The sequence below is a fragment of the Augochlora pura genome, chromosome 7 (assembly GCF_028453695.1).
Source record: "Augochlora pura isolate Apur16 chromosome 7, APUR_v2.2.1, whole genome shotgun sequence".
NCBI lineage: Eukaryota > Metazoa > Arthropoda > Insecta > Hymenoptera > Halictidae > Augochlora > Augochlora pura.
Window position 1 is genome coordinate 26,225,291 of NC_135778.1, and position 14,728 is coordinate 26,240,018.

Below are 14,728 nucleotides of genomic sequence, written 5' to 3' on the forward strand. Positions count from 1 at the left end.
TTCAGTTTTCTAAAAGAACATGACAAGATTTCCCCATATTTCGTATAGAAAATTATATTTAGTTTTCATTTTGCAAATTTGAAATTAAGTTATGTTAGTTAACGAATTATGGAAGCTTTGTTTGACTTAATTTTGTCCTAAATGTAGAACTGTAAAGGATTTGCAAAGTACGATAATATTTAAATCGATCGAATGAGTGCCATTTCAGTGACGAACTTTGTGTTTCGAAATTTCTGCCTAGTTCTCAAACTTTCTACTTTGTTGTTCTTCAATCGCACGTGTCGGCCAACAATTTCTCTTTGATCTTTATATCCGGATGTAACAGTCCCGTGTACCGTTGCATGTCACGGTTCCCCCTTTTTTTCCAGCCAGTCATACTTTTACTTAATTTACTCTTTGCTTCATTTACTTTACGCAGACCTACCGTACCATAAATTAATTAACCTAAATATAGTTATGCATTATATCCAAAAATTTCGTTTAATCCCGTACTACTATAAAACTTTGTAGATTTATGCACTGAATACGAATTAATAATTATGCATTTTTAAAAGAGAATTACATACAGAATCTTGTGTCTAAATGCGCCACATCTGCATTCAAATTATAACAAACTAATTTGCTTCGTTATCGGGAACAATTATTTCTTTTCAGTTACTCTTGCAATGTAATTAGCGATTTGAAAGTAACTGTGACCTTGTGTAATGAGTTAACGTTAACATGTAACGCAGGAAGTATTGTTTGAGACTGTTTTAACTGAAAAATTAACAACGAATATTTTAGCATCCACATAAATCTTTAAAAAATTCTTTAAATCTCTCTCGACTTTTTCTTATAATATCACACATGTTATTGCAACAATATACAAGTTAGGCAAATTATTTGCAATCGCAAATTCAGTTCTCGCTGGCGTAAAAAAATCGGTGGGCCACAAGCCACGCCTTCTCAAGCAATATGGTACGCCTTCCAAGCAGCAGAACGTATCATCGCAGCATCCTTAACTCCCCCGACAGTTTCAACAAGTGTTACATCACTGGTCTGCAACCCCCAACCCCGAACGTCGTACAATTTCCGAGAATTCTCTAGCGGAAGTTTTAATCTAAATTGTTTGCAAGATGAGTCATACTTAATGGAATTTCAGGTTAACTGTTCTTTTGCCTGCAGCTAACACTCGCTATAACTTTAGCTTCCAAGATGTTATCTTTGACGTTTTTTTCTCGCGATTTCCATGTACAATGACGCGCGCGCGTCCAGTGTCCTTCCATTTTCATAAATTAGTCTGATGTTGCATACCTAAGTGCAAGCTAACCGCTAACATAACTGCGTGACTCATCTGGCGCTATTGAAACGTTTACGGTGAAGCAATACGATACCCATTTTTATCATGAGAGGAGACAGTTCACTAAGAACAAGTTAATATGAAAAACTCGGTAATTAAAATTTTGCAATGCAAATACAACGGAACGAATATTGGAAATTCAATGATCTACACGATACAAATTTGTTCAGTATATTTAGCATTCTTCGATAATGTATTCGACATTAATTTACAATAGAAATCTACGTTATAATATAGTTTTTTGAAAAATCTTTAGAACTGCAGCGTTATTGTTTCCATTCGACAAATTACACGCGATTCGTCTTTACAGCTCTTGGGTTATTGGTCTCGGGCATAGTTCGCGGAATTCGGCCGCCGAAATAGTACAGCACCAATCCTGTCCAGTAAGTAATCCGCGTCGGTAAGCAATTCCCAACGACTATGGATGTCGCTACGTCATGGAAATTTCCTCGTTCAACACCTTTCCTCTATCCCCACCAACGGACCTCGTGTTCTTTTTATTCTTCCTCCCCTCCAGTCTTATCACCCCCTTTCCGAGCCGCATGGAGTACCCTACCTCGCCAACACTGGCGCCCCCCACCCCGCGGAGCCCTTTTTCTACCGATCCCGAGCGCTGAATGGTGGTTTAACACTAGAGTACACGTGTGCACAGTTCTCTCCCACCTAGATGCACTCGCTGGACATACAGTTCTGCGCAAAAGTAACAGGCCAACCACGTTGTAGCAAACACCGGGAAAAGTATTTGCTGACTTCCACGAAATACCTATTTTAAGATCGATACTGATACTGCGTAATGTTAAACTTTGTATGCAAACATATGTAAATTATCTGCGGTTGTTTGAAGATATTAAAGATGTCTGCCTTCTAGACCTATTTGAATTCTTTTTTGAAATATCTCGATTGCCCGGTTACCGAAACATATTCGACATGCGCGTTTGTTGTACTTGCTTAGCATGCAAATTTATTTAATTTATTTATGTTTGTAAATTTATTTCGTTTATGTTTCTTTTTAAAGAACGTATTTCAACGTCGTATTATGTTTATCTACGTTCTCGCGTAACAAATGATCGAGAAATTTGGATCGTGTTGATAATTTGATCATTGCTGGATACAATCTTGCGCAGAACATCGACGAAATCTTTAGGGTCTCATTTCACCGTTTATTTTCGCGATCCTTTTGCCTTGCGGAAACGTGATCGGCAAAGATGCAAAACGCACGTGTACTCGCGCGAGACCGTTCGTTTCCGTCCTCCCGAGACAGGAAACGCTCGCGAGCGTAACGTCCTTGCATCGAGGACCTTCATGGGAGGAGTTCAACGGCAATCGTGCCGATTGCGTGCGAATATCGAGGCGAAGTACCGTTTCCGAGGTCAGGGTATCGAAACGTAATGCAATTTATCCAAATTCGAGAATTACAGCTCCGAAACAACGATCCTTAAATGACAATTTTCATAACCAATTTTAGAGAAAACAGAACAGTACTCAGCCAAGAATATAAATTTTAATTATTACTAAAAACAATCTATAAATTTTAATTATTACTAACAACGATCTATAAATTTTAATTATTACTAAAAAGAATCTATAAATTTTAATTATTATTGAAAAAAATCTATAAATTTTAATTATTACTAAAAACGATCTATAAATTTCAACAATAGCAATAATAAGTTACTCAAAGTAATTCAGTACAGAGTAAAGTGTACAACGAATTCTAATTTTAATTCTTCATAATTCTGATATTAGATTATAAAAACTAATTCATTAACAATTCGTAAAACAAATGTACATGAAAACTTGTAAACATTATCTATGTATCAATAAAAATGATTGAAAATAATGTACTCGGTCATTAGGAGCGTATAATATATGATTTAAAAATAATTCAATGAAGAAGATGAATAAAGAAGACGAAAAATATGAACTACCATTAGAATCGATTAAATATCTGTATCTAAATATTAGGTCTACCGGAAAATTCTATTCGTTCTTAAAAAGAAGGTAAACAATAAATTTTGTATGCAACTAATATTTATTCTATTATTATGATCATTTAATATAATTGCAACTTATGCCCTGTTGCGCCAGCGTGACGGGGAATTATGAATATCATTTTTGAAAAATATATGTCGCAAATAAAATGACATTATCGGACATAATTTTCCGATAGACCCAATAATAATTAATTACGAACGATGTAAAAATTTTCATGCATTCGACAAAATTAGCTGACACGCGAATTAGTTTCGTTAGAAACGAACAATAGTTCCACGACGCCCATGAATGACAAGTGAAGAACAGTCGGAAGTTTCGCAACGTAATCGCCCGGTAGGGTTCCAAGACGGTCTCTGCTTACGAAAGCAAACGGTCCGTTCCGATCGTCGTCCGATTTTGCGAAAGTTGGGGGGGGGGGGGGGGGGGGTAGACCGTCGTATGAAAGGAGGAAAAAAACTGGCTCGAATAGAGGGGTCCACGAGGAAAGGCTGTTTTGCCTGCCGCCGGTTTCTCCAAAATCCGCCAGTGAAATCTTTCCTTCCTGCAGGGCTCTTTGTTCTGTTATTCCCCCCCCCCCCTTCCCCCACCCCACGCGCTATTACATGGGAAGTGTAACCGGCTCCTTTGGGCTACGGTGAATCCCCCCTCCCCCTCCCTGCCCATCGCCATAATACTTCGGGGCTAACCTGTAGATTTCTGCCGCGGCTAGCATCGGTCCGTTGTCAACTTTCTGTTGAGAAGATTTGCTCTTTTCTAAATTTCTACCTGCCTTTTATAGACGATCTACAGTGTGTCCCACTTGTAAATCAATCAATTACCACGAACACCTGCGGAACTGTTCATAATAGTAAAAACCGTTTCAAAGATCCATCATTTTAACGAGGTTTAGGCACATATCTATTACATACAACTGCCAGCAATTGTACTTTGTATGTATTACGGATCATTATGGCACGATAATAAAACTCCAATACGTCTTAATCTAATCGTGTTTAGTCGTAATGGGCTTAAGTAATCTTTTTAGGGAATCACAAATTACATGTGTCTGGTGTATTCGAGACTATAACGTTCGAGTAAATTTTAATAATAAAAATCGTATTTTCATGCGACTGCTTCAAGATAATATCGTCTATCAAACTTTAGTGAAATGAAAAATTCATTATCTGATTAATGAATATCGTGAGTCCTCGAATGATTGATACAGTATATAATAAGATTGTTCCTGACCTAGCTGTGTCATTCTTTATCCGCAGTTTCCCAAGCACACCGCGTTCTGATAAAAGTATGATCGATCGACGCAGATAGTAATCGGGCAATTTTTTCATTTCCTAGTTACAATCAGTGTTTCGCAAAAACTTTTTTTCACAAAGAACTCCTCGAAGTGGCAGAGTCATCACTGATACTAACGCATCTACTGGATACTGAGAATCATTCAATGGAATGATTGTTTATGTGCAGTTACACTATATTCCATTGCACCGATTCAGTCGATTTTATCGCGACCACTTATCAAACGTATCACGTTCGTCGCGATTGAAACTACTCATCCTTAACCTATTCGAGCTGACAAGCCATTTTCCGGACGCACAAATTCAGCTGTTCAATTTCATTAACATAATCACATTTTGTCTATAAAACTTACAATTTTAAACATTTTTAGGTCGACAATATAATTTGTAAGATGAGAATTTTTAATTGATAAAAAGTTGCAAAAATATAGTGTTTCGAATCAATAAAAATGGTTACATCTAGTACAAAAGTTTCAAAATGTTTTGTCTGTAGGACTTACAAATTTTCAACTTATATAAAATGATAGTACCATTTTTAAAGACCGTGGATTGTTAGTTGCCAAAAAAAATTACAAAAATGTACTATTTCGAATCAGTGAAAATTATTACATTTTCTGCAAACACTTTACACTTTTGTTGTCCATGAAAATTATCATGTATTACACGAAAATCGTTAATTTGTAGTCTTCGAAGATTTTTTCAATCAACGTTACTTATTTGTCTAATAAAAACGATAACAGATGCGCATGCCACAAATGTGTCGATTTTGGTTAAAAGTGACCCATTCTCGAGCCGTTGTAGGAACAGCGCCAGAGATAGTCGACAATTCGGCGCATCCGAAACACGTGTCGCAAAAAGAAGACGACAACAACCGACGAGTTAGCGCAGCGCTCAACGACACACGTCGAAACGCACTTTTCGCGGCTGCTTTCGCACCGTGACCTCCTTTTATCAATTCCACGTAACATTTAATTCAGGTTGGAATGACTCCTTGCTGAGTCAACGCTCGATGTGCATCGCGATTGCGGAGTTTGGTACATTGCATCGGCCGAAACCAGCGTTCAGGTACCATAGATACAAAAATTTCGGCCGAAAAACTCTAACTATAAATTAACGTTTAAACAAATTGGCTCTTCGAAAATTTGTTTGCACAGAAATATGTCGAGTAAAAGAATACAAAATTCATCATGTTGTATCATTTTTCCATTCGCGATAATTATCAAGATATCCAATTAAACTCCGTTCGTATCCTTCGACGTTAAGGCTTCTTTACAATTCTCAAATATTGACACTGACAGACGAGGGGGGAAACGAGCCGTTTTATGTTAAGTATACTGTTGTTTTTCTTCAGAAGCGATAAATATTTCCCAAGTTACGTCTATGTATTAGCGACCGGAAGCAGTAGTGCGAGTAATGAATTGCTTGTCGACAGTTTCTATTTTTTAGTCGCACGATTCTTACATATATGCAGCATTAACTGCGATTATACGCACTTTAGGTGAACTTGAACTGGCATAAGTGATTCTTTTTTTAAATTTTTCCACGCACGTGCTGTAAATCAGCTATTCATATTAATTTTTTCACATTGTAGATGACATCATCGAAAGCTAGAGATAATAAATAACTAACAACTTTACCGATGATAAATTGGATTGAAATTATAAGTTGCACAAATCAATATTATAATTTATACAAATTGAGAGCATATTCGCTGATGAAAAGAGCCTCCGTAAGATAAAATAAATTTCGATAAATAAAAGTCGATATTTGATTTTCGCTAAACAAATACTTTTGACTCGCACTGTATATGCAAATGCAGAGCGCGTGCTCTTCAAACATGGCGATATGTAAAACGCGTGAATGGTACGTCGCTTCCCCCCAGAGGCTTTCCAGAGTTTGCATCCGAAAATGCAATATCCTTCGAAAATCGTAACCTCCGCAATCGTTTAACTGTGCCGCGGTTCCATCTGGCCGACATATCACGCGGCATATGCACATTCAGATACTGTTCGCGCCTGTAAATATTTGGTTCTGCAATTTGCTCTTTGCCTCTCAGGTAGTTTACGTAACCTTCGATCACACACGTAAGTATTTCATTATCTCTGCAATAAGCCGAACGCGATCGAACATATCCCTTCGAACAGAAGCGTTAACGCCATCGAGCTGGCGCATTAAATCAGCTATTTCTTTTTCTAACACGTTATTACAGCATGCGAAAATACCAGTTATCGTGATCTGCTTCATTTCGCGTGAGTCAGAAAACGATAAATAACACGCGTTACAGCCGCTATACTTTATAATTATAGTCGGTTATTTGGAAAAAAGAACTTCGCTACAAAAAACTGTTCCTATTACTGTCTATAATCGTATATTTATTTATAGATGACAATCATCAACAATGGCAGAATAATATTGTAGAAGAATTGAACGATATTCGTGTCTGTTGGAGTTAGTAGGAAATTCAATTTTAAGACGAGGGGTTAATACAACCCCATAGACTGCGCACCTCAGCGATACACTCTTGGCAAAAAGTTCGTACTAGAATCACTCATCATCACGCGATCATCACGATTCATTTTATTATCATCGAAGACTTGCAAAACGAGCTAAACAAGTTTGAAGGATAAATTCGGAATTTTTTTTAAACGTACTGTAGATTGTGTGATGATGTCTATTCGAACTCATTGCGAACCTGCTGGAGAATTGATTAGTAGTAGGAAAAACGACAAAGGTGAAAAAGAGATTGCATGTCGAGAAGTTTTTGGCGATTACTGTACACTATCGGCTGATAATCACAAATCTATTCAAACGCATAATTATCCTACTTAAAACAACAGGAATGGTCACTACCAATAAAGAGGTGCCGCACGAATAGCAATCGTCGCTGTGCCGGGTACTAAAAAAAGAAATTCTAATAAAATATTCTAATAAATATTGCAATGAGATATCGAAATAGTCCACGAAACTCTAATAATTCGGTCGACGGTAAAAGCGCGCGAAAATCTCGAAATTCAAACGACGGTGCCAGGAATTCCGAAAAAAAAGCGCAGGCGCGTTGCTGAAAAGAGCCAATCCCCCACCATCGCGTTCTCAAGAACCCACTACGTCACCGTGTATCGATATCGCTATTCGGATCCCGTCGATTCTATTCGCGCGCACCGTTAATCCCACGGGGAACCTGTTTCGGCAGAGTTTCGCCGCGAATTTTTAAGGAGGCGATGTTGTTACGCAACACTGCCTCGACGACGATCGTCGACGGACACGCACAAACAGGAAAAGAATAAACGTCGACTAACCTGAAATTTGCCCCCGTGAACCGGCGCTCCTTGGTTCTGCATCTTGTGCGACATTAGTGTGTACCTTATGCAAGTCTGCCCTCCGATCCACTTTTGCCAGGAGACAGAGTGTCAAAGAGACAGATAGCAAATGAAAGAGGGGAAAGAGAGTGAAAAAGAATATATATATATATATATATATATATATATTTATAGAGACACACACGCGAGCACACACGATATACTTTTGGCGAAACTTTTCAATAAACCAGCTCGCTCAATGGACACGCTCGCACTGATCCTTCTGCTTTCCTTCCTCGCGACTTTCTTCCACGCTTTCTCCCTGCCTCGCTGAACCGTTTGGAGGGAGCGTTATACCGGGAGAGAGGGAACCGACCGAGGGTGGGGGCAGAATTTAGGGATAACCTGTGTAGTACAGGGCAGCGTGCATGGAAGAAAGAGAAACGAGAGGAGTGTTTGGAACAGCGCTGCGAGCGTCGGTGAGACTCGACTAGGAATGACGAGCCTCGTGTGCGAGGTTCGCTACACTCTTGCCCCCACTTCCCGACAGATTCGTCCCTTTCCGAGACACTGACAGACGCAAGCTGCTCCCCCACATCGGTGGCAGACAACCTCGAACCCCCCACTTGCAGCCCGATCACGGTCAACGCTCAATACGATGGGTTTTCGGACGATGCTCGACACCTTCGACTATGTGCTTGGTACACTACCCCAGGATGATAGTGGTCTGGCTTCAGGAATGCTGGGACATTCTGCCAAAATGTTATATCCACATTCTAGCTTCACTGTATATACATCCAGCAGAGATAACGGCAGTTCAGTGAAAACTGACAGGTTGCTTATTTTCTATTTTTGGGGTTGGTCCTAACTGCATCCAATTGGTGAATTGGGGGGAGACAGCTTCGGCGACCTTGACCTTCCAAAGAGGTTCCAGCGGTCTTTTTTTAATGGAAAAGTTATGTTAGCTGGACTATTTTTAATGGGTTGCAAACTGTACAAGGGAACGCGAGCCACGGTTAAACTTAAAACCTGTTTGGGGTTATTCAGGAGACTGTTCTTGACAGCGAACTTCAAGGTCGTTCGAGCCGTCTCTCCCCTAAACGCTAGATATCCACCGAAATCAGATAAAAATGGTTCAACACGTTGGCTTGTGTTCATTTATAGCTACGGCGTGGCTTGGATCTATTCTGAGGGTTATAAATAGACTGCGGGTTCTATGGCAAAAATGTACAGGACATTTCAAAACATTATTTCACTGTACCCAACTTATTCGAATCAATAAATTACTGTTTCTTGATCCAGATCATTTTTGTTTAGCGGAAAAATCTACTGGTCTGGTTATAAATTATTTTTTAGTAACAATTTAAAATGCGAGGTATTCATAGAACGTTGCTGAGTAGGTGTCAATAATATTTTACGTGGGACCGTCTCGCAAGGGTTAAATTGGAAACTATTTTAATAAACGTCGTCAGACATTCGACTCTCGGAAGGAATGCTACCACGTTGACACCGGACTCATCAATTTCAGACGCGGCAAGGTTAGAAATAACTGGAAAGGTCACATACTTTTATTTATCTCGAAAATCGAATAAATTCAACAATTTTTAAGAACATTGATTTCCGCCGGTGTTGCTAAACAGTAGAAAGATAATAGTTATTTGGTAAAAATTGTGCACCTCTAGCAGGGTGTTCTTTTTTTCGGCTTCGCGTCGCAGCATGTCGCCAGCCACCAACGTCGTCCTGCTCGTAATCTTCGACTTCTCCGTAATCGTCTCCCTCGTTTTCAACTTTCTCTGTCCTTCCTCAGGAACCTCTCTCGCTCCGTGGCGCAGCCTTTCTTCTCCCCCTCTTCACGGGCCGACTGTCCTTTTCCGACGGACGGACGCTTGCCGCTCCCATCGCACATGCCAAATCCATTTACGTCGAACGCGTTTCTGCATCGTTATCCGGCTATCGGGTTTATAATCGTCTTGCGTCGACGCTCGTCGCAGGATCAAGGTTAGCACCGTTAGCGTTCGGCGCCTTGCACGTTCCTAGCGATTCAAGAATTCTCCGGGAAAGGAGGAAAGCGTTGCACTCTGATCTGGGGTAACGCTTTCTGGTGTGGGATTTTTTGGAACCGACTGGGTCATGAATTTTTTAGGACAGTGGCTTGGGGAACAGTGGACAACTCGGTTTTGAATAGACGGCTCTGCCTTTTTTTCGGGGGAAGATCCGTGAGCCGTTTTAATTCTGTTGAAATAGGACCGCATTTTATGTACGCATTTAATAGCGAGGCCTGTATTTGGTGTATATTTTTGAAAAGCGGAATTAAAATATAGTTTAGATTATACCATATAATATTAAAAATATGTTAATAGAGTTTAAATGAGACTGTTTAGTACTATAGATCAAAATGAAGTTTAAGCGAGACTGTTTAGTATTATACATCTAAATGAAGTTTAAACGAGACAGTTTAGTAATACAATATTCAAATGAAGTTTAAATTTGATTGTTTAGTGGTATAATATGTAAATAGAATTTTAGTTTTATTATTACATACTATAACGTTTAAATGAAATCTAAATTTTATTATGTAATAGTAGAATATCTAAATGAAATCTCAATTTTGCTATCTTATACTATAATATCGCTAGAATATTTAAATGAAATCTCAATTTTGTTATCTTACGCTATAGTATCTAAATAAAATTTAAATTTTACTGTTTAACAGATACTAAATTTATTTCAAAGAATGTTTCCCGGAATTACAATATTTTTCCGGTGGTATGAAATTGAAATTTTACTATTTAATACTATAATATTTAAATAAAATTCCAATTTACTTTGTTATACTATAACATCCGAATGAAATTAAAATTTTACTATGTGGTACTATAATATCTAAATAAAGTTAAAAAAAAGTTAAAAATTCTTAGAATAATTTTGGTACACCCTATATAAAGACTGGGATATATTTCCCACAGACAGGAATATATTTGTTCATCCCACACATTTTGCATTACATAACAAATTAAAAAAAGCAAGATTTTTATAAAGATTAATTTATTGGATTATAGTGCTCAAAATTGTTATAATCTTGATTATTTATGCACTCGTTATTACAGCTGCTGCAGTTCCCCCAATAATGACTACTTTTATAATTCTGTTAATTGTTACAGTCTTTACTATTTTTATAATTGCTCCAATTCTTTTAATTCCTGTTATTTGTACAATTTGCTTGACTCATACATTTCCTGCGATTTACACAACACCATAATTATACAGTCCTGTAATTTTTATAGTTTCTATCATTGTTTCAATTCTTCCAGTTCCTGCCATTTTGCAATTATAGTCATTTTCGCGATATCACATTTTTTACCATATTAACAAAATACAACAGATGCAATTCTTGCAATTTCTGTACTTGCTTCAATTTTTTTAATCATTGGAATTCCTCGAAATTCTTATAATTCTTATAATTGCGGAACATTTTGCAATTCCAACAATTCTTGAAATTCCCAAAATTCAACAAAATCGTCGCGACACGTTCGATTACTATTTATTGTGTTTCAATCTTTCTCCATCCTTTTATCTTTCAATTGTTTGCATTCTTAATGAGAAGGGATATCAATAATGGGCGCAATCGCGAGCGGAATTGCGGATTATGCGTTATCTGGAGCAATAAAGATTACTTGTAATTTCAAGTGGGCTTTTTTTTCTCAGGGGAGAATAGCCAATTGTTGAAATATTCCAGGGTTGAGTCACAGATTGCATAACCCGCGTTACTTTTCTAATCTTTTCCAAGATCCAGCGATTAATATGGAACCGCGACATACGACGTGACGTGCGAGCACAAGTGAGATAACTTTCGATAACGCTTGCTCATTAAAAATGCTCGTTCCGCGCGGCGAAATGGGACATTGTTGCACAGGTGTGCCTTATATGCGTGCGTGTATCGTCGCGTACCGGAGCGTCGCATCGGGATCGTATGCGTTCAATTCTGAATAATTACGCGACTATTAAACACGATTTTTCTACGAACTACAACGCGTCGGTTAACAAATAAGAGCGCGTTTAACTCTGATTCGGCTGACAATATCATTGTTTCGTGTCTGGCATTTAGGTAGAGAACAGTGGGGGAACTTGGAAAATATTTTTGCAGAAAAAATTGATATATTCGGAAGATCGTTTTATTTTTCTTCAATTGTATATTTTGTCTATTTAATCTGTGATTTTAATTTAAAAAATTGTGAGATTGTTTATGCTATGAATGTAGCGTTTTTAACACGTTGACTGCCACGGCACTTTCAAGGATTCCGGTCACAAAAGCCAATATTATTCTACGACCTTCGTCGTAGATGTACAAAATTTATCTGCAAAGAAGCTACGAGATAACTCGTAGTTGGCAGTCAACGTGTTAATAATTGTTATTCGAAAAAAAAAGAGAGGAAGTTGATTTTTTACAACTTTTATCTGTAAGAAATGTTAATTTTCTTTCGGAAAATTATTATATGCATTGTAAACTATGAATTGTCTAAAATCAACTTTCAGAGTTTATTTGAAAATTTTTCAAAATCAAATATGTTTATTAAAATAAATTTACTGGTTCTTCTATGAAAAGAAAAAGAAGAAAAGGAACTTAGATCAATTTTATTAGATTGAAAATATTAATCGAATTAAAAATATGTTATTTTAATTATAAGGTATATTTTAAGGTAATTTTCGTGTATATTTAATATACTTAAATTATGTGATTTCATACCTATTTATTTATCTATTTATTAACGCTGTGAATCAGATGGCATATTTAGTAAATACAGGATTTTTACATGTATATAATTCATATAATATTTGCTTATAAATGAAGATTACTTAAGAAGGAATAAACAGTAAATAATGTATTATTATTTCGACTTACTAACCGGAAGTAAGATAAAGATAAATATCGCGTAAGTAACAAAGAAATCTAACAATAGATAACAGTTTGTGTCGACGAAATCGACGAAATCAAAAATTACTTTGTCAGGCATTATTTTCCATTGAATCATTAGTGAAAATTTCCAAAAACTTTTTACTCGAAACAGCAATTACTCGAGTAAATATTTTAAAATTAATTCTTGATTTTTTAATAGTAAATTCTAGTTATATTCAAATAAATATTCTAACACCAATTCTATATTCTATAATTAAATTAATTTTAAGCTTTGTTTATTATAGAATCACTTCTAAGCAGTTTAAAATTAATTTCTGACTTCTGAAAATCCTTATTGCAAAAAAATTGCAACGTCAAAATATTCGACGAGTAAAAAACGAGGTCTGAACTATTTTCGCGATTAAACAATATACGTTCAATTGTATTTTACAATTCAAATACCCAGATAAATTTTCCAAGTTCATCGTCGAATTTTCAATTTAAAAATCCTGCTTGGAAAACGAGATGATGTCATAATAATCGAGAAACCAACTTCGAAGTGTATTTTGCAAAGCGGTGTAAAAATTGTCATTCTCGCGCAAAGCAATCAAGCGTAGGAGACACAACACATTTACGATAGTCAAATTGAAGATTTCGGTTCTGAAATATCAACACGCTCTAACGATAAATGTGTTTTGAATTATCGTTATCGAACATTTCTGGTTGTAAATACGAAAACGTATCGTAAAAGTGCAATGTTCACGTTCTTCTGAAAGTGTGTCGATTAAATCTGAGAGGAGAGATAAACATGCTTAGTTACACGGCTTTCGATTTCGAAATTTTTATCAACCGTATACAGTATACGGATCTTCTTCCCGTGAACGGAGCGAACACGCGTTATCCACTTCCCGTTACGTTGACACCGTGAAGTCAGCCTGTACACGCGTCGCGCGACGAGATTAGAAGATTTTTCATGATCTCATCGGCATTTATTTCCAGCCTATTACAATTGCTTCGGGATCAGGGTTAATAACATCGTTGATACTTTGTCGTATTGATACCGCGCGTCAATTTCGATCCCCCCCCCCCCCCCCCCCCCTCCCCTCCACCTCTCTCCGCCTTCTTCGCGTGTACGTCGCAGAACGAGCTGACGGCGCGCCGCGTTTTTCTCGCGCTCGGATCGGTTGAAGCATTGTTTTACGCATAATAAGCAGCTTCCGTCAACGATTTCGATAAGCTTATCATTCGCGGCGATATCGTATCGCGTCGCATTTACTACGCAGAGGATTAGAATCGATAGCGACATTCAAATCGATTTCAATCTTCTTACATTTATTTATCTTCTGCGTTTCTTAAATCCTGTAGAGATTTGACAACGCTGCGATGGAAATTATTTCGATGTTTTTAATTCACAATTTTACGACACTTTGCAAACGTTTATTTGATTTGTCCTGATATTTTCTTGGCGGGCGACCATCTTGAACGGGTGGCATCGGACCTTGGAGCATTAAGAGATTTATTTCGAGGGAGTTCGAAAACGGTGAATGAAAATTTGATGTTGCGTTTTTTGTTATAATGTTGTATGGTATTTTATTTTTTACATAATTAGAAAATTGGTGCCTTCGGTAGCAAAAGTTTAGAAAATTGCGAGAGCAATATTTATGAGTCGAATAATAATTTCTATATACGATATAATATTATTTTTATTTTCGGAGAGATATTTGAAAAATAATGTACGCTTGAGAAATATATTACAAATGAAAGCTACATTTTCTAACAATCCCCCATTTCATGAAATATGTTTTAAACATCTCAGAAACGAATGAACATAAACGAAAATTTCAAAATACAATTTGTTCGTTTGTCTCGCTCTGAAATAACTGTTTATTCGAAAAATTTATCGAGAAAATTAACT

At 37.1% G+C, this 14,728-nt stretch overlaps 1 protein-coding gene across 1 annotated transcript in view; it reads right to left on the bottom strand.

Moving 5' to 3' along the window:
* The window catches only part of LOC144473705 (proton-coupled amino acid transporter-like protein pathetic), a 45,358-nt gene extending 36,947 nt beyond the window's left edge, over positions 1 to 8,411 (bottom strand). Inside the window, exon 1 of the mRNA XM_078187828.1 lies at positions 7,920 to 8,411. Within this exon, the coding sequence (XP_078043954.1) occupies positions 7,920 to 7,973 (54 nt within the window). The 5' untranslated portion in view covers positions 7,974 to 8,411. The remainder of the gene's footprint in view (positions 1 to 7,919) is intronic.
* Between the last annotated feature and the right edge of the window lie 6,317 nt (positions 8,412 to 14,728).